At 37.6% G+C, this 25,889-nt stretch overlaps 1 protein-coding gene across 7 annotated transcripts in view; it reads left to right on the top strand.

The window, feature by feature from the left end:
* Positions 1-25,889, top strand: part of LDAH (lipid droplet associated hydrolase) — a 106,592-nt gene that overhangs the window by 34,648 nt on the left and 46,055 nt on the right. For 6 of the 7 annotated variants that reach the window (XM_055327273.1, XM_055327276.1, XM_055327277.1 and 3 more), the window contains one exon: positions 10,449-10,618. In XM_055327273.1, the coding sequence (XP_055183248.1) occupies positions 10,449-10,618 (170 nt within the window). Of the gene's footprint in view, positions 1-10,448; positions 10,619-13,713; positions 13,827-25,889 lie in introns of those variants that run through there. The other variant, XM_055327279.1, reaches the window with a different exon arrangement.

The following is a 25,889-nucleotide window of genomic DNA, read 5'->3' as shown; positions in this document are numbered from 1 at the left end:
AACTATATTGCAAAGCTAGTAATCAAAACAGTATAGCCCTGGCATAAATACAAATCAGTGGAACAGAATAGTGAGCCCAGAAATAAACACACACATATAGTCAATTAATTTTGCCAGAGGCTCCAAGAAAACGCAATGGAGAAAGAAATAGTATCTTCAATAAATGATGTTAGGAAAATTGGACATCCACATGTAAGAGAATAAACAAATACACATAAAATTAATTCAAAATGTACTAAATACTTATATTTAAGACTTGAAGTCATAAAAGAAGAAAACATAGGGGCAGAAAATATGTTAGAAGAAAGCATAGGGGAAAAGCTCCTTGACATTGGTCTTGGCAGTGATTTTTTTTTTAGTATGATACCAAAAGTATAGGTAACAAAAGCAGAAATAAACATTGGGACTGTGTCAAACTAAAAAGCCTCTGCACAGCAAAGGAAACAATCAAGAAAATGGAAAGACAAGTGGGAGAAAATATTTGTGAACCATCTGACCCAAAATATATAAAGAACTCATACACCAAGATAGCAAAAAACAAACAAACAAAAAAAAACTATAGTCTGGTTTAAAAATGGGCAAATTTTTCCAGAGAAGACATACAAATGGCCAACAGGTATATGAAAAGATGCTCAACCTCACTGATCATTAGGGAAATGCAAATCAAAACCACTGTGAGACTCACCTCACACCTGTTCAGATGATGATAATCAAAAAGACAAAAAATAACAAGTATTGACAAGGGTGTGGAGAAAAGGGAACTCTTGTGCACTGTTAGTACAACCATTATGGAAAACAATATGGAAGTTCCTCAAAAATTAAAAATAGAACTTCCATATGACCCAACAATCTCACTTCTGGATATATATCTAAAGGAAATGAAATCAGTGTCTCAGAGAGATATCCATACACCCATATTCATTGCAGTGTTATTCACAGTATATAGATAATTTCAAGATATGGAAACAACTTAGGTGTCTGTTAATGGATGCATAGATTTTAAAAAGTGTGAGATAGATACACACACACACAATGCAATATTATTTGGCTATTAAAAGAAAAGGAAATCCTGCCATTTTCAACAGCATGGATAAACCTAGAGGATATTATGCTAAGTGAAATAATCCAGGCACAGAAAGACAAATACTATATGACCTCAGTTATATGTGGAATTAAAAAAGTCAAACTCAGAACCAGAGTTCTATGAACTATTGCCAGCATTTGAGGAATTGGGGAAATGGAGAGATGTTGATCAAAGAATACAGACTTTCAGTTGTAAGATGAATGAGTTCTGGGGATCTCATGTATAGCATGATGATTATAGTTAATAATACTACATTGTATAATTGAAATTTGCTAGGAGAGTAGATCTTAGTGTTCTCACCATCACAAAAAAGAAAAAGGGTTATTATTCCCTCCATCCCAAGCCTGCTGATGGCAGTACCTTCAGTTAAGAGGGCCTGCAGTGCCTGCCTGGGCACACATCACTGGTAGGGAGCTCCACAGACATTTCTTCCATCCAGGCCCCTATTTATGGCTGGCCTGGCTCTTGTGGTTCTTAATTATGATTGCAGGATACACTTCAGCAAGAAACCATTGAGGAACAAGATTTATTACCTACATGGCAGGGGGAGCAGACCTTGGGTTCTGCCTTTATTAGGGTCCAAGGGTGGAGTGTCTACAGTTGCAGGTTCACTCTTCACTGGCTAATGCAAGATTTAAGAACCAGAATTAGGGCTTGGGGAGGGAGAAGTGGGTCACATAAGCAGTCAGTTATCTAAATTACCCAAGGCTTTCTGAAAGGTACCTTCATGAGTAGAGTGGCCTAGTTCCCTATCTGGCTGTTTTATTAGTAGCTGTGTCATACAGATGGCAATATGCTTATTCAAGATGGATGTCTTTTGAAATTGAAGCCTAGTCAATCAAAAGCTTGATGTCAGGCACTTAACAGTACACTACATGAGGTGATGGATATAATAATTTGATTGTGGTAATCATTTCACAATATATCTGTATATTAAATCATCACATAAAAACAATTATGTGATATATCCTAACTATATACAGTTTTTATTTGTTAATCATATTTCAGTAAAGCAGAAAAAAATACTTGTAGGAAATGGGTGATGGGTATGTGTGATTCTATTATATTATTCTCTTTACTTTTATGTTTGTTTGAAAGTTTCCACTACCGGGAAAAAAAAAAATCTTTAAAGAAAGAAAAAGAATTATAGAATCTTAGAGCTAAAAGTATCCACAACAAATCCTACCTTGAACCCTTGTTTTTCAAGGAAGGAAAGCCCAACAGGGCTAAATCACCTTCTGCTAGTGAGTGGCAAAACCTCGACAGGAAGCCTGCACTTTGAATATTTAGTTTAGTGTTACCTCCTCCTGTTGAGAGGTCTTCTTAGCTGGCTAATGCAAAGTGCTAATGAGACTCCGTTTTCAGGTTTAGTTACTCCATGGGCTAATTCTCAGATTGGCCCTTCCATGATCACCAGTTATACCTGGTCTGTGACCCTTTTCCAGCTGTGGCTCATAGGGGAACAGGAGTAATGGGGTATAGAAAAAACAGCACAACTCATGGCAAATGTTGTATAAATACTTCAAAGTGGCTTTTTTCATAGTGTTTTTTCTCTGTGTTAATGCACACACACGTGTGTGTGTCCCTCTATGAATTCAGTTCACTTGAGAGTCTTTAACACTCCGCTTAAAAACTAGGGTATACTTTGAAAGACAAGTAAATATTGATTACCTACTAGTGAAGGACTTTAAGAGCAGTAGTGAAATAAAACTGAGTATACAGAGATTTTGCTTCCTTGGTTAAAAACATGTATTTCAACAGCCATCATATTGAAATGTGACTGATACTGATAGTATGTTGCAGATACTTGCTCTGCTATGAAATATCTTAACAGATACATCTTTCTTGTTCTAAGTTATTTCTGTATATAAGCCCAAAGAAAATTTTAGGTTCAGTATCATAGTTTTTCCTTTGTCAGGAAATTTATATGTTTGCTTAGAATGTGCTTTTGCAATCTTAGGTTGTATTTGGAAAACAGAGGTGTTAAAATTCTTAGAAAACAAACTGAGGAGTGCCTGCGTGGCTCAGTCCACCCACATTTGGGTGTCCAACTCTTGATTTCAGCTGCGATCATGATCTCAGGGTTGTAGGACTGGCCAGGTCTGTTCTGCGCTGGGTGTGGAGTCAGCTTGGGATTCTCTCTCTCCTTTCCCTTTGCCCCTCCCTCTGCACACATGCACATGCTCTCTCACTCACTCTCTCAAATAAATAAAATCATTCTGTTTGGTTTTTTTTTTTTTTTTAAAGAGAAAAAAGACTTGATTAACTGCTTAAAAAGCCACCAGCTCTGCTGGCCTGTTATCTTACCTCTGGCAAGAGAAGACATTAAGCCCAAAACAGAGGGAGCTAGGAAGTAGTGAAAATAACCTCAGGGTACTCAGTGAAGGATGATACATCTTCTTTTGTGTAATGTAATGGTGATAAGGTGACAAGTCTAATTCCTACATTCTTAACCTGGGTGAGAAGCTATGTACTGAATTATCTAATGAGAGCAACGTTCAACCCCATTATCACAAGAAGCCCTTACGTGAAGGCAAAATCAAGCATTTGAACAGGAAGAACAACATTGAAAGTTGAAAATAGACTAAAGGTAACCCTAGATCAAGGTTTCTCAAATTTGGCAGCATCAGAGTCACCTGGAGGATTCGTTAAAACACAGATGAGTGGGTGTCACCTCAAGTTGTTGATTCAGTAGATCTGGGGTGGATCTGAGAATTTGCATTTTTAACAAGTTCCCCTGGTAATGTTGATGTTGTTAGTCCTAGGACCACATTTTTAGAACCACTACATAGCTCTTGAGGAAAACCAGTAAAATTATCTGTGTGTGGCTGAATTTCTGGGAAATGTCTTTGGTTCTCGTTTTGTTTGTTTGTTTTTTAAGATTTATTTATTCATGGAGTGGGGGGCAGAGACACAGGCAGAGAGAGAAGCAGGCTACTCGCAGGGAGCCCGATGTGGGACTCAGTCCCCAGCCCGGGATCATGGTCTGAGCCAAAGGCAGACACTCAACTGCTGAGCCACCCAGGCGGCCCTGATTCTCATTTTATTTTTTTAAAGATTTATTTATTTATTCAGAGAGAGAGAGAGAGGGAGAGGCAAAGGGAGAAGCGGGCTCCATGCAGGAAGCCCGATGTGGGACTCGATCCCAGGTCTCCAGGATCACACCCTGGACTGAAGGCGGCGCTAAACCGCTGTACCACCGGGGCTGTCCTGATTCTCATTTTAAATTGACATCTTATTTTTTATAACTTCGAATATGCTTATTGCTTAGGCTACCTGTGCACGGTTGAGTTAATAACTTAGTAATTGGAGCCTGGTTCCTTTGCTACCTAATGAGAACAGTGCCATCTAGAGGCATTAGCCCAAAGGGCCACCAGAGGGCCAAAGGAAGCTATGGTTTTCTAGAGAGGGTACATGAGTGGCTCATCATCATCAAGGATTTATTGACAACCTACTAGATGATTATGTGTCGTACTGCGGAAATCTACAAAGAAATAGAGATTCCAGTCTCCGCCTTTTAGGTTGGTGACTTTCTATCTGTATTCTGAGGAGCCCAAAAGTTCTAAGATGGTTAAGTGGGGCTCTAGGCCCCACTAGCATACCATCCAGCCAGAACAGTTCTGCTTTCATCTGTTTTACATATTAAAGGTTATGTTTGCAAATGCATGCTATGGTAGATTGCTTTGGATAGGCAGGGTAGATAGATTATTCATCATCCAAGATTATTGCCCTAAAGAACAGGTTTTTTGACATGCAAAATATGGTGTGAAAATATATAATCAAAAAAAAAAGAATAGAAAATATATAATCATTGAGAGAGAGGACATAATCTATAACCACCCATCAAATGTTGAAAGTATGTTTTGCTTCATATTAGCACATGTTAAAATTATGAACAGTTGGAAATAATATTCTAGTTGCGCCACATTATCACAACCATAAATTGAGTGTAATTGGGAGCACAGATGTTCACCAATGTCAGGAGGGGGTGATTCAAGACCAAAAAAAGTGTGAAAAGAAAATGTGAGGAATTAGAAGTATAAACTCCTTCTGGCTTTGATTTACTATAGAGTCAGCTTACTTGACGGCAGATTCATTATCAACTATTTTAAGTCATTTGTTCAAAAAGTGTAACATAAAAACTAGAAATCACAGTGATTTAGTTTCAGCTGATAAAACACTACCTAAAAAAGTTACACAATCTTTCAACTGATGATGAATTTGGGTCATGCTTATCCAAAGAAACAGTAAACCACTCCCATTCCAGTATTCAAACACAAGGAAAGAGAGAAAAACAGTAGAGTTTTGTCTCTTGCCAGGACCATGATTGGCAGAAGTGCATGGAGGCAGAATGGAATGGCTAGAAAAGCCCAAGGCAGGCACAGTCAAGTCTGGGGGACTTATAGTCACTGACAGTAAACAAGGCTCTCAGTAGGTGGGAAGAAACAGGAAAAAAAACAAAGGGTGGAGCAAGAAAAGAAGTTAAGAATCCCACAAACTGTTAGAGTCTCGGGGAAGACAGAAGCAAGAAGCACAAGACTAGGGAAAGTAGTACTGAAGTCAGTGCCCTGTTACACAGGCCAGGTCACTGCCCCTTTCTTCATGGGCCTTAGCCTCTTCCCGCTGCTCACAACAGTGGAGCCCAGACTCCCTGGTGAAGTTCAGTGTCCTCCTTGATCAAGTGGCAGCCTTCCTTTCCAACCTCATTTGTTCCACCTCCCTATAAACCACAAACAGCCACAGAACTCATCATTGTCCAAAATTACACCTCACACTTTTATGTCTTTGGCTTTTGTTATTTGCTAAGTCAATAAACATTATGTTCTCCTTGCTGAATCAATCTGTCTCTCTCTCTTTCTCTTGGTCTCTCATTTCCTGTATTTTCCCCTACTAAAATCTTTAGCAGAGCACTGGGTTTTATCAGGTGAAAAGCATAATTTGATGACCCCAGTTTTAACCATGTATTTGGAGAATAATAATAATAAATTATTTTATAAGACGTGTTTGGGGCTTAAAAGATTTTATTTATTTGATAGCAGTTTTAAATAGGATGCCTACCTACCATAGCCTGTGTTCCATGCCTTAAAATTAGCTAGCAGACTTGCACCAATGTTTAGATGCAATGAGTTTACAGAAATATTTAGGGGGCCAGGGACAGTCAAGGCCTAAACTATGAGAATGTGCTTTCACCTCAGCTTAGTAAACTCAGGGTACAGTCATGAAAGGAAGACCTTTGGATCAGTGAATTACATACGCATGAAGAATTAGGGACAGTTCTCATCCACTATTTCACTGATGTTTTGCATAAACTTAGATAAAGTCCCTTGGGCCTTTTGTATTCCACTGAGAGTAACGGAGAAATCAATGGTAATTTCCCCTATAAAACTGATGTAGGTAGGAAAGTCATGTCAAAGCATTCTTAATTAAAATGTTTTATTTTGAGAAAAAAAATTAAGTATGAAAAAGTACAAACAATAGTGTAAGTCCAAGATTCTGTTCCTCGATTTTCTCTCAATAGTTATCACTTTGCCATATTTGCCATAATTGCTTTAATATTTTCTGTTAATAAATAAAAACAATTCAGAAGCTCCATTTTTAAAAATTTATCTTTATTGGTACTTTTTTAGGAAGGGGGGAAGGGGCGGAGGGAGAAAAAGGATCTTAAGCAGGCTCCACACCCAGCAAGGAGCCCAATGTGGGGCTCAATCTCACAACCCTGAGGTAATGACCTGAGTTGAAATCAATTGGTCCTAGCAGAAGGCTCATGTAGCACTAATCTCCAATTTTGTTAGTTCTATGGTCATAGATGACTTGTAAATAAATACTGCTTAAATGACAATATATAGTAAGACTTATGCATTTATATCCAATATGTACCTAGACATACATATATGTTATGTATGTATTATTAAATTTAGGCCATATGTTTGCATTCAAATATGTAAAGTTATACATTTATAGTAATGTGAATTAGTAAATAATATTTTCTAGATATTTATCTTGTTTTATTTGAAGAAGGGCACAGTAGTTTTCATGAATCCAAAGGGGTATTACCTTTCAATTGTTCTAAACGCAATTAAAATGGTTTAATAAATTAAAATCCGTATTTTAAATGCAATAAAAATTTGTTCTTTTCTCGAGGAAATGCTTTAGATAAACTTATTTCAGTGTTTTATAATTGTGTTTTTATCTATTTGTTTGTTTTTATTAGATTGTGAACTCCTTGAAGATAAGGGGAGTATACTGTATTTATATCTGTATTTTCAAAGTCACCATGGGCTGGCCATTTAGTCACTGTTTTCTGTCAGAGTGGTCAATTCACTTAGCATGAAATGGAATGAAATACTAGTTATCAGATACCTATGTCCTGAAGCTGTAAGGGATACATAACATTTCGATCCAAAAGTGACAAGATTTTAATAACTGAATCAATTTGAACAACTAAATAAAGAGTAAATGTGAAGTACTAATATTACTTAATTTCTCTATGAACTCTGTAGGAACAGATTATATGTACCTTTTGAAATAAACTCCAGACTCAATATATGAGCTATAAAGTAAATTCCATAGAAATGGGTCTAAGAAATAGGATCAGGTTCTAAAAATTGTCAGTATTATATTTAAGACCATATTTTGATAGATATTATGTTCCAAACATATTTAGTGGATTGTAAATTATAGTACATAGTACATTTTTCTACAGAAAAAAAATGGCTTAGGTAATTTCCATATTATTATTTTGATTTTGGTACAATTGAATATAATTATTTTACTATATTTTATAGAAAGTGATAATGATTTCTGGCCTTTTTTTCAGAGTATATTAAAATAATAATCAGCATAAAAAACAGTGAAATATATAATCCTTTAACCTTTAGTTTTTGCTAGTAAAATAATGTCCAGATAGCACATTTAAGTTTGCTATCATTATTATTTCTAGAAAGTATTTTCTTCTCCTTTAACCTCATTACTACAGCAGACATTAATAAGTAATGTGTTTACCTTGGGAATCTACTGAGCAGTTCCCAGAGGTAAAGCTAGATTTACTTCTGAAATATTCATTTGATTAATCTTTTGAATTATAGTGTTCATTAAAGTTCATCTGAAATATAATCTTTTAGAACCTTATTTCTGGTGTCAGTGAAGTTTTAAAATGTTTTACTGCATTTAGCTCATTTTCTTTCTCTTTGCTCTATCCAAGTAAATGTTCTTGGTATATATTCCAGGGAGGACTTAAATGATGGGAATTGGAATGATAGCAACCATAACTTTAACTTCTCTTATAGTTTATGCCAGACACTTGTGCTGTGTGCTTTAAAAATATTATGCTTACACTCTTAGGAGGCTAGAATTATTATCTCTGTTGTAGATAAGAGGACACTGAGGCCAGGTTAAAAGATTTGCCTTAGCCACCAAGTTAATAAGGTGCTCAGCTGGGAGTTAGATTTATTTTGTCTCCAACACCCATGATATTACTATACCATACTGTCCCAATGAAAGGAAGATTTTGACAGTTTCAAACATTATATATTTTGAAAAATAAAAAATTGGGTTTGCAGGTCTTATAGATGTTTGTTTTGGAGTATGTAAGAATAATATGATCACTTCTGGGTGGAGGGATCAAATCAGATAAACTGAGAGGGGAACATAAAGTACTCAAGTGTAATATTCAATGAACATTTTTAATTTGGAGCTATCAGGGCCCTACCAAAGTCAGACTTCCAGATTTTCTCTCTTCCCCATTCTGTTTTATGCTGAACTTCCCTGATTTGAGGCTGACCCAGAAGAAGGATTAGGGCAGAGCACATCTTACCTGAGAGATTAGTAATACTATGGAAAAAAGGAAACTAATAAACCTCATTGACTCAGTAAAAAGGGTCTTCCATAACTGTATGGAAACATACAGGGGGACAAAGATAAGCAAGACATAAATTGTAACATAGGAAAAAATTAGGAGTAGTGTGGTGAGATAAACATGGGATATTGGGGAACCTGAAAGGAAGGCTACTTTACTTCTCACCCACTGAATCCTAAAATGGCTTCTCGGAGGAGATAACACTTGTTTGGAGTTTGAAGGATGAAGAGGAGTTAGCCAGATTAACAAGGGTTGCTGAGCACTGAAGGGAATGGAAACGGCATGTACAGAGAAAACTGAAGAGCAGTCCTTCGCAGTGAGTTCTGGGTACCCGTCAAATGAGCCACAGTGTGGCTCATTACAGTTCACATTAGTAACTTGTAGGAATCGAAGGCAAGAAATTTAATAGGCTAGTGATTCAAATTTTAATAAACAATTTACCACCTTGTAATATTTTGAAATATTACAGGTGCATAGGGAAGACCTATTGAAATTTCCCAAATTTATAGAATACCAGAGCTTAGCAGCATCCTCAGAGACTGTCCAGTGAGTTCATTTTTTTTCACTCCACATTAAGATTTACTGTGTGCTAGCCACAGAGGAAAAGGTGAATCTTGCCTCCTAGGAGCTCACAGCCCATGAGAGGAAATAAACAGACAATTATACAAGTATGATAAAGTGCTCTAATAAGAGTGGAGAGGACTGGTTAAGCACAAAGGAAGGCTCATTCATTTTTCTTGGAGATTAGCTAGATAAAGTTTTAATTAGCTCTTGAAGATTCCAGAAGACAGTTCATTTGTGAAAGGAAGAAAGGATATTTCAGGTTAAGACTGCTGGTTAAAAGGAACAATTTGCAACATTTCTCCTTAAGCCTTTCTGTCTAAATTCTTCAACAGATTATCTAAAATAATGAAGCAGTGTCATGGGTTTTCGTAGTTTTCTATTAATAACATAAACTAGCCTAACCAGCGGTTCTCAGTGTGTGGTCTTGGGACCAGCAATATCAACATCTCCTGGAAACTTAGAAACAGAAATTCTCAGCTCCCAGCCCAGACCTACTGAATCACAGAATTTGAAGGTAGAGTCCAGCAATTACTGCTTTCCTAAATCCTGCAGAGGGTTCTGATACATGATCAAGTTTGAGAGGTAGTGGCCTAAGCTAACTGTAGTTCACGGACTAGTTGAAGGTTCATGAGCTCTGAGGACAGACCTGGGTTTGAATCTTACCTTTTTCACTTCATAGATGTGTGATTTTCAGTCTATATCACCTAATGTCTGTAAGCTTTGGGGTTTTCATCTATAAAAAGAAAATAAATACTACCTTTCCAGGGCTGTTGTGAAGACTTGTTGATATAATTTGAGTAAAGTGTATAACACTGTAACTAGCACATTGTAGGCTTTAAATAAGTCATAACTAGTACTGTTGTTGGCTATTTTTTTAGGTATTTTTCCCAGTGAGTTTATTATTTTCCTCATTAAGTGAAAATATATGCATATTTTTGCTTTTAGATTCAAATGCTCAAGAAATTAATGACATCTATGGACTACAAGGTCAAGTGGAACACAAGCTAGCTTTCCTGAGAACTCATGTGCCAAAGGAAATAAAACTTGTGGTCATTGGCCATTCAATAGGCTGCCATTTTTCTCTTGAGATTTTGAAGCTTGCCCCTGAACTCCCAGTAAGTATGCCTCAGGAAGTGACTGTAAGTGCTAGATTATGCACTTGCGCACATTCTCCTCAGCTTTCCTTCCTTCTTTTGTCTCTTGTTTAATGATAAACAGAACAGAGAGGGGGATATTTGGTGGCTGCCTTTCTTTATCCATATTACTGTGGGCCTATGTGCGTGTATGTTCATGCTGTTTCCATGTGTTTCAAAAAATAATAAGGAGATAGAAATTTTCCAGATGAATGCTATTTAATCTAGGGTTATATGAAACTCTGAAGTTGCATATAACTTCTCATTTATAAAGGCATATTTAAGAGTAGTCATCAGCTAAGACCTAGAGAAGAATCTGATTGTGACAGTATTTTGCAAATGTTCACACCTCCTTTCAAAATTTGTTATCATTGTTGTCATCATGATCATCAGTAAGCAAACAGCTGTCCGTATGGAATACCAGATCTTTATTTAATTGTAAGCCTGGATACTTCTCCATTCTATAGGTTGGCAGCCTTTTTGAAGCATTCATTCATTCACAAATGACTGGGTGCCACTGGGTGTTGGATATTAAGTAAAATACTGGAGACACAAAGGCCTATTTAAAGTGCCCGAGAAAGCTAGTGAGCTAGAAGGGACTTCAAAACAAAAGAGAAACTCATACTCTCACTTACATTTACAATTGAAAGGATCTACTGAATGGATGCAATACACAACATAAATTATTTCTTTATTCAACAAACATATATTAAACACTGGCCATGTGTGAGGCCGTGAGCTGTGTTTTGAGGACATCCAGGTGACTAAGACAGTCTTTGAGATAAGAGCGTCCAAAATCTAATGGAAGAGACACACTAACCCATAGTGTGTCATAGATAACTACTGAGTGTAGGAGTATGAGGGAATGCTATTTAACCTTGTAGTCTGAATGTAAGATAGAAGTGATTCCTTCCTAGAATCTCTGTGTCCTCGGATTTTGACTCTTCTCATTCCATATGATAAAAATCTCAAGGAGTTTCAAAGCTCACTGGAAATTTTCTTCTGTTTGTACCAGCTTGACATACTTATGTCTCACTCATAATTGCCCTTAGGAAATGTACAACTATAGCGTCCCTGGTTATAGTTTTTAATGCCAAATGGATGGGCATTAAGGAGGGCACATGACATAATGAGCACTGGGTGCTATATGCAACTGATGAATTATTGAAAACTACATCTGAAACTAATGATGTACTATATGTTGACAAATTGAATTTAAAAATTTAAAAAATTTTAAATTTAAAAAAATGAAGGTTAATTTTTACTTATTGGGTGTAAGAAAGCGTATTTTCTTTTTTTTTTCTTTCTTAAAGGAAAGTGTATTTTCTATTTCTAAGTGCAATTTCGATAAATTCAGGATTGCTTTCCATTCACTGTGTTATTGTTTCTACTCTTTTTTCCACAGAAAAGTATTTTAATTGGAAAGGAGACTTTATTTTTGTTTTTAGCATTTTGCATGGCTTTTGATCTCTTTTGTGCCTTCCAAATCTCTTCTAGTACTGTGTGATGAAGTTACCTTCTTTACAGTGCCCAGCCCTGCCACTCAGTGGTTCTGTTTGTAAGTTGCTGAAAGCCCTGGCTCTAGAGCTAAGACACCTAGGTTCAAATACTTGCTGTCATAGTTTGTGTGACCTGGGACGAGTTATTGAGTATCTCAATACCTCTGTTTCCTCATCTGTGAAATGGGGATAATGATATCTTCCCCAAAGAGAGAATAGTATGGTGCCTCAACCTTAGAAGTCCCCTAATAGGTACTAGCTGTAATTGTGACAGTGGAATCATTGGCTCAGTCACTAGGTTAAGTACTGTATTAGTTATCTACAGCTGTGTAACAATTACCCCAAAATCAAATAGAGTAAAACCATGCACATTTATTCTCTTAGAGGTTTGTGGGTCTGGGATCTAGCCACAACTTAGCTGGGTCCTCTGCTTCGGGGTCTCTCATAAGACTACATGCAATCGAGGTATCTTCCAGGGCTGCAGTCTCATCTGAAATTTTGAATTGAGAAGGATGTGCTGCTAAGCTCACTTACATGGTCATTGGCAGGACTCCATTCCTTGAGGGTCGTTGGACTGAGAGCCTTGGTCCATCACTGGCACTTGGGTGAGGGCATCCTCAGTTCCTTAACATGTGGATCGTCTTTCTTACTTGCCTCATTAGAGCAAGTATGGTAGAAGAGCCAGAGAAAGTCTGCTGGCAGATGGAAGTCACAAACTATAGCCTAATTACAGAAATCATGTCCCATTACTCTCATGGTATTCCATCTGTTAGAAGTAAGGCCCTAGGTCCAGCCCCAACAAGAGGAGCAGATTACACTGCAGCATGAACATTAGAAAGTAAGGATCAGGGATCCCTGGGTGGTGCAGTGGTTTAGCGCCGGTCTTTGGCCCAGGGCGCGATCCTGGAGACCCGGGATCGAATCCCACATCAGGCTCCCGGTGCATGGAGCCTGCTTCTCCCTCTGCCTGTGTCTCTGCCTCTCTCTCTCTCTCTCTGTGACTGTCATAAATTAATTAATTAATTAATTAGTTAATTAATTAAAAAAAGAAAGTAAGGATCATGTCAGAAGCTGCCTATCCCACCACTGCTACAGTGAGTATTTCACTTGTGTCATGTATAGTCAAGCATATAGATACATAGATAACATATAAATTAAAATACTGGGCTTATTTCCCAGTATAGCAAGTGAGCTGGTCTTGCCAAAGAAAATGCAGCAAACTGATATGAAATACATTTGGGGTTATTAGTTATCTCAGGTGTTTTAAAAACCTTAAAAAAAAGGAATTTTTTTTTTTAAGAAAAGAGTACTTGCATGTTTGAAATAATAATAGCATTACTATTTGTGATGGTTAATTTTATATGTCAATTGGACCCAGCTAAGGGATGGCCAAAGAGCTGGTAAAACATTTCTCAGTGTGTCTTTGAGGATGCTTCCAGAAGATATTAGCTTTTGAATCAGTACACCAAGCAAAGATTTGCTCTCACCATTGTCAGCAGGTATCTTCCAATCCACTGAGGTCCCAAATAAAACAAAACTCAGGAAATGGGGGTTCTTTCTCTCTCTCTTCTTGAGCAGAGACGTCCATCTTTTCCTGCCCTTTGACATTGGATCTCCAGGTTTGCTGGCCTTCGACTCCAGGATTTACAAGATCAACTCCTCTGGCTCTCAGGCCTTCAAACTCAGACTGAATCATACCACTGTCTTTCCTGCTTCCCATCTTGCAAATGGCATATTGTGGGACTTTTTGGCCTCCATAATCATGGGAGCCAATTCCTATAATAAATCTCCTTTCATATACATGCATACATATAAATCGTGTTGGTTCTTTTTCTCTGCAGAACCCTGACAAATACCCTATTCTGTAAACATAAAGAAGAAAATACTCATTTCTGAGTCCTTCACAGTCTATTAACTTAATCACTGATCGTCTTTTTGGTTTTTGGTTGCTTCACATCAATTCTGCATATAGTTACTCTTCTACATTCATGAGAACAGTTGTTCAGCACATTTGTTTTGAACCCATCTCTCCTTTTTGGCGTGCGCTCACATGTCTGTTGGGAAAGAAGTACAATGCTTCTCAAGGTGAATGCAGCTTCTTATAGCTCCTTTAGCTCTAGAGCTTTCTAATTATTGTTCTCCTTCCAGGTGTTCTTGCCCTTGCAGGAACGGTGGTGAAAAGGGGAAAGGGAAATGAAACATGAGCGTAATGTAGTCTGTTTGTGGAGGCATAACTCATACTGTGATTATAGAGTTTTCAGAGAGACATGTGAAACTGTGTCTTCTTAAAAAGGGTGTTTTCTAGAAAATAACGCATGCAATAAATTGTCCATAAAGGTCACCCAGGGAGAAGGGTGAACATCTGTATGATTTTTTTTTATTATTATTCAAAAGCTTCATCTGGTTTCAATTAACTGCTTTGTTGAAGCCCTCCCCACCCCACCCCCACCCCCGCCTCTTTAAACACCTGGCCCAGTTAATATCGGTGGTGTGATCCCTGCTGAAGTGTTGAAATTTCAGTGTCTCTGCGCTACCCTAAGACGGCACAGTGCCTGCATGCCTGAAGTTAGCATGACACGCTCCATTTAAGATGCATTTGACAATCAAATAAGTTTGTATAAGCCAGAGTGTTGCAATCCCTAATCATTTTGCCAAAAACAAGTTAGCTGTTATGTTTTATAACATATGAAGTGTGATAATAAGAAACTTGTGTTTCCATCTCTTCTGTTATTTTTACTGGAATATTTGACTCCCATAAGATTTTGAAGACATATGTGTAGTTTAGTAGCTGGTTTATTTGGTTTTATTTTGGTTCAGTTCTTTACAATATTTTTATAACTAATTATAGGAAACTTTGGTCTTAAAATTGTTTTAAAATACTTATTGCACACTTTAGACATATTATCTGACCTTTATTTTAATATACTAAAGAAATGGGTCTTTTAAAAATCTGGTATTGGAATTTTTTTGTTTCTTTAAGCAAATTTGGTACATAGAATTAGAGAAATCATTCTATATTTTAACAAGTAATGCCCAAAATAAAGAATTTAAAAAGAAGCCTGAGAAAATATATAATTGGAAGACTGTTAAATAGTAGCTGTCATGACTTGTAATAACAAACATAGTTTTAGACTCATAGGCTCTTAGAGCTGAGATGGACTTTAGAAACAGTCTCATCCTATCTTTCATTTCATGGATGGGAGCTGAGAGCAAAGTCCCTTGCCAGGATGCAGCCTCAGCTCTGTCTTAATCCAGGGGTAGGGTACAGTTATATTAGCTGTGGGTATAACGAGAGTCTAAGAAGATATTTGATGACTCTTTCAAACTTTGGATGACAACAGAGCCTACAGATAGCACTGTATACTCCTGGATACAACGAGCTTCTTGCGGTCCATGATGTTGCAGCTCAAGAAGCTGGAGACCCCTATGAATGCTGCTTTAGCGATTTGGGGCTGGAGGTCAAGTAACTGGAACAAAAAAGTAGTAGTTTCATCCATCCTATTTAGAATCTTCTTTTCAGCATTAGTCCTCTGTATGTTAAAAATGTGCCATCTGATTTTGCCAATAGATTGCGTCAAATTCAAGGTTGGAAGTTGAAAGACCTTGATTCTCAAGTGGATTCTGCACTGAGTTGTGAGGTGAACCTCAAGTAATTTTACTTTTATTTTCCTCTAAGTATTTATATAGCATTTTATGAAAACACTTCATTCCCTTCCAGGGATAACAGATCCTTCAAAAACTTAATTTTTTATATCATTTGGCCTTTCTTGGGGAAAATGCACAATAACATAGAGCTTCCTTTGTCTGTCTGGTTGGCAAAACTATCTTCTCTCTAAATGAAATTTCCAGATTACTTAAACTCTCTTTTTTAAGCACCAGACTCTTTTATCCAGTTGAATAAAAATTTGTCTAAAATATATTATTTACTTATCTATCTTCTTCAACAATGCATATTGATTATGGAGGAATTAGTGATTCAAGGACGTCGTTTTGATAATGGTATTATACTACAGTGAAATACGATTAAAGAGATTTTGCCTATGTCCTGAAACTTCTTAAATGATAGTGCTTAAAAAAAATGCCTGTTTATAGTTTCTCTGTTTTCTTCCTCAGTGTTAGGTTCTACTTCTCTTCCCTACTTACAATTGGTTACTGTAATTTGAGCCTAGTAGAGACAACAAATAATCATGTTAGAATTTTGTCTTGAGTAAGAATGAGCAGGTCTTAAAATGCATATGCAAGAGTAAAATTGATGAAATTAAATATGTGGATTTTGTTATTGCTCAGAGCTTTTTCTTTGTTTATTTCTTCTGGGTCCCCAGTAGTGTTTAGATACTCAAAATTTGAGAGGCTTAAAACATACTGCAAAGTATAGCTGAGAATTTTGGACACTTTTTACTGAAAGAGTTAAAATAGCATGTTAGATCATGCATGTTGATTTAGGAGTACATCTTGTCTACAGTAGGGAAAAAAATAAAGTCAAATATTCTGCAAACAATGAAATTATTTAGACTGTAGTGCCCCAACACTATTCAGATGAACCTTCGTGTCTGAAGTGAAAGCTAGATATCTTTGTGATAAACATTCATATAACATCACTGCATTGTGTTCAACAGTCAAGATAAACTGGAGGGAAGGGAAAGAATAAGAGCTCATTCATATATGAAAGTAACTGTTGTCAGAGTCCTGTCCCTAGATTAACTGAGGAAAGTAACATAAGGCTCTGAATATTTTGAAGAAAGAGATGGCTCCTAACTGGGAAGATCAGAAAAAGATGAAGAGCTGGTATTCGAGCAGAGGAAGACTGAGTCAGTACTTAGAAATGTTTAGAAGTAGTGGGTTTGATGTTTTGGTGGTAAGGAGTTGTTATATATTTTAAGCAGTGGGGACAGTATAAAAAATAGTTTTTATCACTGGACACATGAAGAGAGCAGTGGGTGGTCTGATTTGGATGCAGCCTAGTATGCATGTAGCGAGCAGTGGGATGGAGAGCCTAGGGTAATAGAAGTGGGGACTAGGAGGTTAGGACTCTATTTCCTGGACAGTAAGGAGCCACTGAGGAATCTGTGATAATAATAGTCCTGAATCAGATATATTAATCTCTCAGCGAAAAGGAGAGTGAATTGGGGAGAGAGTATAGAATAAGAAGCTAAAAACCCAGTGATAGGCAAGTTATTACTAGTTCTGATGAGAAATACTAAAGACTATATTTGGAATTTGCCAAGGGAAATTGTTAGAGAGAAAAAAACTGGTCATATATGTATATTAGGAGAATGACTTTATCTGATAGAAAGGAAGATGAAGAAGAAGCAAAAGGTATAGTAAGTTTCTAAACTAATGACTACATTAGTCCATTAGTGGATTCTGAAGTCACCTCAGTGGGTTGCAAGCAGTGGCTCAGTCAAGATAGGGTAGACTGTGCTACACTACAGTAACACAGTGTCAGTAGCTTTTAACAACAAAGATTTATTTACTGCTCATAATACAAATCTTTTGAGGGTTGGCTGCTCCATGCAGCATGTTCTCATCATGCACTCCTACTCCAGAATCCAGATTGATGGAGTAGCTTCTATCTGGTATATTCCAGTCTCATGGCAAAAGATAAAAAGGAAATAATAAACCACTGCATTTTAAAACCTCTGCCTGGAGGTGACATTTGTCAGTCTTTACACAGCATTGCACAGAACAAGTTCTATGACCAAGTCTGCCATCAAGGAGGCTGCAAAGTGTAATCCTCCTCAGAGCAGCGAAGTATATGTTTGTGAACAATAAAATAGCATTTCTAAAAATATAATAGAGTAAAATAGAATAGAAAATATTAGAGTCGATTGGATTGTAAACTTCTGTTTCACTTTTTATGGGGTTTGTTGATATCCTAGATTACAATGTAGAGTATATATCTTACTTTAGATCAGGGTTAAAAAGAAAAAAAAAATGAAAGCCATTACCCTAAATTAGAGTGTACCACATGCTAAGAGAAAGGAGAAGATCAAGAAAGAGGTAAATGTGTGGTGATTAAAGATGGCCACAGGTTCTTTACCATTCTTCTCTCATGGAATAGTCTCTTTCCCTTCTCTTTTGAATCTGGGTTGGGCATGTGACTTTCACCAGTGGGATACAGTGGTAGTGATGTTAATTTCAAGCCTTTGGAAACTAGGAGCTTCTATTTCTTCCATCTTAGAAGCCAGCTGCCATATGCAAAGTCCAACTACCCGAGACTACCATGGTGTGAAAGAGCCCAAACTGGCCACATAAGATCATGAGGCACCAGACATGAGTGAAAAACCTTCTTGAACCTTTCAGCCTGTTCCATCTGCTACTGAATGCAACCCAGGGAGTGACCCCAGCCAGTGACACATGGAGCAGAAGTCCAGCTGAGTCCTGTTTGAATTCCTGACCTCACAGACTTTAAGAAAGAATAACCGTTGTGGTCTTAAACCATAAGCTGGGGAATGGTACATTATGTAGCCGTAGATAAGTGAAACAGGGTAACAGAGTTGAATTCAAAGAGAACTTAAAGCTTCTGGTATTGGTAATCAGAAGGTCAGTAGTGACCCGGAAGAGCACATTTGTAATGAAATAGTGGGAGAAGGGGGTCGCAGGCAGTTAGGTGGTAAATGAATAATGTTCCAGGAACTGGGGGCAGCAGGGGGATGAGAGTATGAAAGGAAATAGATGGTTCTGGAGACACAGTGCACAGAAGTGACACACTTGTGTCCCTGTGAGCCAGGAGTGACCCCTGCTACATGAAAACCACAGGGGTCAGTCAGTCAACAGCTAGCTACTCTGCTTGGTGAAAGACTCTCTTTCAGAAAACAATAAATTCCCCCTACTCTGAGGAAGGCTTTTATTGACTATGATGAGATGCGACTTTGCGAATCACTTATGCATTTACTTAAATACATATGTTTATCTGTTTGTGTGTGTGCACACACATTATCTTTTCTAATTACCCAGGAGACTACCTTGCTGAAAGCCGAACACATGGAAAGTTTCAACTTTGCGACTTCAGCCATGTTTTAGTCATCTGCATATTTTTTTTAAATCTTAAAATTGCTTTCAAAGTGGAAAAATTGTGTGGGCTTTTTTCATCTTTTCATAACTCAAAAACTATTTAATATATTTTTCTCAAACTTTGCAAAAAAAAAATCACCTTTGGGCTGAAACCAAGCATGGAAAATTTCACCACAAAGGGCTAATTTTTTGGAGAGCTGCAAGAAAGTGAAAACAGGGGTTTATAATAAAACATTCTTCATGCATGTTAATCCTTAGTACTTTATCTAATGCATTTCATCTGAGTATTTCTGACCACTTTTCAGATTTAAATATTGAACCATTTTAGTATTGGTATGTCCAGGATACAGTCAGACATGGAAAATTTCCCCCATCTTCTCACAGGTCCACGTGAATTGAAAGTTAGCAAGATATGTTTAGAGGGACAAGTTGGGCAAGTGAAGTGAAGTGGCCATGAGGCAGAGAAACCTTACATACTGCCCGCACACATGTTAGCACCATGTCTTCTTGGCTTGGGAATAGTTGTGTGTAGAATAGTAGATGACATTAGGCACTCATTCAGATAGTGAAGCCAGCATTTCTCGGTGAAGCATCAGCATTACTTGAGGTCTTGTTAGAAACATGAATGATCTATAATTCTCCTTTTTGGTGGGGTCTTTGGATGATGGGCACTGAGGGAGGCACTTGACGGGATAAGCACTGGGTGTTATACTATATGTTGGCAAATCGAACTTCAATTAAAAAATTTATATAGGAAAAATATATATATATATATAGGAAAAAGGAAAAAAAAAACATAAATGATTGGGCCCCACTCACATCTACTGAATCTGAAACTTTGAGGCTGGGACCCAGCTATTCATGGTCTTAAAAGTAACGCAGACGATTCTGACATATGCTCCAGGTCGGGAGCCGCCAACCTAGGCTTTCCAAAATCTGGAAACATGGTGTATAGAGATGCTGTGGACAATTAAATCTGTCCTTGGTCTTTCAGGAACCTGTCAGCTCTGTCTTCTCATGTCATGCCCTGGAAGCAGGAGGAATGCTAATCAGCTTCTCTGAAGGAAAGTTCTTTTTGTCTCTATTTCATATATCCTAGCTCTCTTTGCCTATGATCTGATCCACAAGCACCGTGACCCTCTTGAGTAAAGGTGCTGATACCAGATTACTCAGGGAAACAATGCTACCAAGAAGTATTTTCTCATTTCCTTGAGTTATCAGGGTCACACCTGGAGTGGGCCCATGCATGTCACTTTCATTTCTTTGCAGTCTTAAGTTCCAAGATTTAAGTGGCAAGGTAGCAGAAGTCTTTCAATGGAAGCTGACTGAGCCCTGCTCTCCTGTGTGCAAGTTCTCAAACTTTTGTTTTGCACTGGCTCTCTGCATTCCAGCAAACCCTAGTGTCTATGTCACTGTGTCTCTAAACACGGAAGTAGCTGTATTTGTGGAATTATATCAAATTCTGAATATATTTTCCTGGTGACGGAAGTCATCAGTTTATTGTATGTGGGCCTTTAGCTAATCACCCAGTGCCCCAGCTTGTTGTTAGAATGGGAAATTCAGACATAGCTTGGGAGAGGTGTTTAAGCAGTTTAAAGCTATATTCAGTTACAACCCATCTCAGTGAAGCATGAATACAGCTACCTAAGCTTATATAGCTGGAAAGGAAAAAGAGGCTCATTTTTAAATTGCTCATTTAAAATTTTTATCATGAAAAACTTCAAACAAAAATAAAAATAATTAATTTTTAATTATTATTAGTAATGAATCTCCAGAACCCATTATCCAGATTAGTATAGCTACTAATATTTTGTTATCTTTATTTTTTTCTAAAATACTTTCAGTTGAATGGTAGCCCTCATGGTATTTGACCCATAAATAATTTATTATGCATCATTAATAAAGGACCTTTTCTTTTACAACTACTATGTCATTATCGCACCTAACAAAATTAATGATAATTCTTTGATATCATCTAATATAACCCATATTCAGATTTCCTTTGTCCCCAAAATGTGTCTTTACAGTGGGTTTGCAAGATCTTTCTTAAGTTTAAAAGTTTTCTTTCCAATTATAAAAGTTCATATATTTTTAAGTTTTAAGAAGGTAGGGAAAAAAAGTAAAAAGAATATGTGACTCTGAAGGTTGGTATAGTGTCCAGAGAGACTTAACATATGAAATGTACCATAAATTTCTTTCATAAGTCAACAAGTAGCTTTTTACAACTGAATGTGAAATTGCTTAAAGAGAAGTATGGCTAGATCATAATGTTATACAGGTCTTTTTAAACTGAGCTAATTTGTCCCTTGGGTTTCCATGCTTAGACCATAGGATAATCCAGCACACCCTGTCAATTTGGTTTTTATTTAATAAGAAAACACTGAAACTTTGAACTATTTTTTGCATTGTTGTTTATTAGGATGTAAAATTTTACATAAGATACTTAGCTCTCTTGTAGATACTCAGAGTGATTGAAAATTAAACTATGAACTATTTTTGCTATGACAATTATTATATCACTGTAGCAATAACTTGTAGGGTCTTAATCCTCGCAGAAACTCTTTGACAGGCTCCTTTTCCCATTTTCTACATGAGGAAACCAAGACCTAGGGATAAAAGTAGATAGCTGGTAAGTGCCTGTGCTAGGATTTGAACCCATGTGTGTTTGACTCCAAAGTTCATGCTCCCACCACCCACTAAGCTAAAAGGTTAGCTTCTTATTATAGAGAATTTGTAGAAATCCATGAAAAGAACAGCAGTTTTCCAGTAAAGAAAGGCACGGAGGACATGAGCAGTTAATTCACTGAAGAAGAGCTAGCTAATAAAATCTATCCAAAAATAATGTACCTAACACAATGCATGATACAGTCCTTAATAAATTAATATATGGTAGTACTTGATAATGTCTGCTTATTGAGTATGTAGTAGCAATTAATAATGCTTGACAAATAGACATCAGCAGTAATCAAAATGGGCTGCTACTATTGCAGTATTTAAAAGAAAAAGTTTAGTGTTGTGTGTGTATATACTTCTGGATACACTTTTAGAAAGTCTGAACAGTTAAACACCACGTGGCTTATGATTGTGATCTCTGGGGTTAGAGGTAAGGGTATATTGGAGGTAGAGACTCTGTATTGTTTCTGCTATTTTACAATGACTGTGTGTTATCAGAAAAAAGATCAGTGTCGTGGTTTCTCTGTAGGAAAACCCATTCCTAAGACCAATAGTGGCACCAGGTAGGTAGCAGCATTTTCAGCAGTAGCAGTGATCCTCACCTCTTACCTTATCTTACCCACTCTCCCTCCTCTACTCAGTTAGTTAGGCTTTTGTCCTTCCTTGCAATTTTTTATTAACCTGCTTCTCCTTACTCCTAGAATAATTTGGATTGTTGATAGGTATATCTTTTGAGGTCTCTTCATGATTATATTTGAATGTGATTTTAAAAAACAAACCGCAGGTTGAGATTAGCATAATCTTTCATCATACTGCTAGAGTGAAGCGGGTTCTTTTTTTAAAAAAAGGTTCTAGTACGGCCATATTCAAATCTCACCAGACCATGAGGTTCATAGTGACTAGGACTCTAAGAGGCTCTGGGGTATGAGTAAGTGCCCATGCTAAGGCAGAGGTGTCTCCTTTGTGGATGCAGATCTGAGAAATAGAGCTCATACTTTGCTACAATTAGACTTTGTTATGCCAGTGAACTGGGTGTTCACAGAAGAACAGATTCATAGAGCCTTAGTGGATGGAGCATAGCATAGAAAAGAGGTAGCAGGGATCCCTGGGTAGCTCAGTGGTTGAGCATCTGCCTTTGGCCCAGGGCATGATCTTGGAGTCCTGGGATCAAGTCCCACGTCAGGCTCCCTGCATGGAGCCTGCTTCTCCCTCTGCCTGTGTCTCTGCCTCTCTCTCTCTCTGTGTCTCTCATGAATAAATAAATAAAATCTTTAAAAAAAATTTAAAAAAAAAAAGGAAAAGGAAAGAGGTAGCATGCAAGAATATAAAAACCGGTGAACAAATTTCTCTTAAATTTCTGTGCAGTTGTTCTGTGGCTCTTGTTTATTCTAGCCAGAAGATTCTCTTTAGGTCTATTGGTTTGTGGAGATGAGAACAGTGAATGTGATCTTTAAGAAAGGAAAAGGCTCTCTAATATGGTTATCCTGTGTTCATGAGGCTCTTTTACCCTCCCTTCTTGCTCTTATGGAAAATCTGTGAACAATATGCAATGCAGGCCACAAAAAATTCCCTGAAGTGGAAAAAGCCTAGCAGGCACTAAATGAAAGATGCTTCACAAGAATAAAATGTGGTTGCTTTGAGATCTTACATTCCAAACTGGTTTAGACTAATTGCATTAGGTTGGGAAGAAGCCAGATTATCAGGTGTCAGAAAGGTATATTGATGAATGAGTAAAGATAGAAGCCAGCATCCTTTCTGGCAGCCTATCCCTAGGAAAGGAGACAGTAAATCATTTCTCAGTATCAGTCATTCAGAGACCAGAGGGAGCATGCAAAAATGAAGCCTGTAGACAGTCCAGAAACTCCATTTCAACAAATAATTTTAATTTATCCCTCACCAGTAGAGTTCTGGGAGCTTCTGTAGTAAACCAAACGGAGTGTTATAGATTCAGCCTTTTCCATAGCCCAGGACCCTTAGGGAAATGCTGAGGAGCTTCATGAGCCCTACTGCCGAGGAGAAAGGTCCTGAAAACTCCTATAATATTATATGAATGTTGACTGATGTCGATTGAGAAGTGATTTTGGAAAATCTTAGGGTCAAATTGTGATTATCTGGGTGCTGGGGCATTCTCTCCAGGTCCTCCGAGGGAGGTGGCCTCCTGTGTCTCCTTTGGCTGTAGACACGGCACCTGCCCGGTGTGTACATAGTGCTCCATCCTACCTGTTACTACTTCTTCTTACCTTCTTCCTTTCTGCTTTCTCCTACCACCAGCCAACAAATGTCATTGGTCCACCTTCTAAAATCATCTCAAATGTAAACTCCTGTGGGAACTCTTTCCTGATTCTTCTCAGTCATTTTTATTATCCTTCTTTGAAACCTTCTCATGATTCTTACATATTCCACCTTGTATTATAGGTATTACATATTTATTTAATTTTCCCTATTATTTTTTTCTTCTCCCTATTAAATTTTTAAGATTTTCTTTTTTTTTATGTTGAGGTATAATTTACACACAGTAACTCCTTTTTCTCTCCCTCACTCAATCTAGATATTTTCTTCCTTTTTTTTTTAAGATTTTATTTATTTATTCATGAGAGACACACAGAAAGAGGCAGAGACACAGGCAGAAGGAGAAGCAGGCTCCCTGCAGGGAGCCTGATATTGGGACTCCATCCCAGAACCCTGGATCACACCGTGAGCCAAAGGCAGACACTCAACCACTGAGCCACCCAGGTGTCCCTAGATATTTTCTTCTGACCTGTTTTCCAGTTCACCAATCTTCCCTTCAGCTATGTATAAACCTTTTTATACCCATTTTTGTCAGTCTTGATTCAGTTATTGTAATTTTAGCTTATAAAATTTCCATTTTATCATTTTTTATAACAATTCTTGAAATTCTGTTGTGTCAGATAATTTCAATATCCAAATCTTATGTAGTTGCATTTTTTTTTTCCTTCATTGTTTCTGGTCATCTCATCTTGTCCCTCAGTATGTTTGTATATGAGTCAGTGTTCTCCAGAGAAACAGAACTGGAAGGATATGTATGCAGAGAGAAGGACGCAAACTAGGAGTTGGCTGACACAATTCTGTAGGGTGACAAGTCCTAAGAGCTATAGTTGGTAAACTGGAGACCCAGGAAGGCAGATGGTATATAAGTTCTAGTCCCAAAGCACACAAGCTTGGGAAGACCCAGGAAGAGCTGATATTTCAGGTAGAGTCCAGAGGCAGAAGAAAAACAATGTCTCTATTCAAAAACAGCAGAGGACTTCCCTCTTATTCAGCCTTTTGATTGGATGAGGCACTAACATCAGGAAGGGCAATCTCTGCTTTACTTGGTCTGCTGATTCAAATATTTATTTATCTCTTCCGTAGCACCCTCACAGGTGCACCCAGAATAGCGTCTGACCAAATATCTGATCACCCCGTGGTTCAGTCAAGTTGACAGAAAATGAACCATTGAGGAAAAAAAAAAAAAGAAAGAAAGAAAGAAAATGAACCATTGGAAAGCCTGGTTAAGCTCAGTTGATTGAGCATCTAGCTCTAGGTTTTGGTTCAAGTCATAATCTCATGGGTCATGAGATCAAGCCCCATATCAGGCTCCCCGCTCACTGGGGAGTCTACTTGAGATTCTCTACCCCTGCCTCTCCTCCCACTTGCTTGCTTGCACGCTCTCTCTCTCTCTCAAATAAATCTTTTTTAAAAAATGAACCATCACTGCTTAGTAAGATGTTCTTTTTCTTTTTTTTAATTGAATACCTGACATTATATATGAAAAATTAAGACAATATGAGGCTTCTATATTCCTCCATGGAGAATTTCCTTTTGCTTTTGACTAGCAATTACAGTAAGGACAGATCACGTTAATGCCATCTGGACTCTGGCGGAATCAACACTGCCTTTGTGGGAGTTGGTCTATGTCCAGTAGTTCACTACTTCTAGGGGGTAACCCTTTGGTAGCTCCCACTGAAAGCCTGGGATTCCATCTCTTTAATGGGCACCAAATGCCCAAATTTTGACCCTTGAGCCATAGTATACTTCTAGAAACCCAGCTTCTTGTCCTCTTACCT

The sequence above is a fragment of the Nyctereutes procyonoides genome, unplaced genomic scaffold (genome assembly GCF_905146905.1).
Source record: "Nyctereutes procyonoides isolate TBG_1078 unplaced genomic scaffold, NYPRO_anot_genome, whole genome shotgun sequence".
Lineage (NCBI taxonomy): Eukaryota > Metazoa > Chordata > Mammalia > Carnivora > Canidae > Nyctereutes > Nyctereutes procyonoides.
Note: the sequence above shows the minus strand (reverse complement) of the source record. Positions and strands in the feature narration are given on the sequence as shown.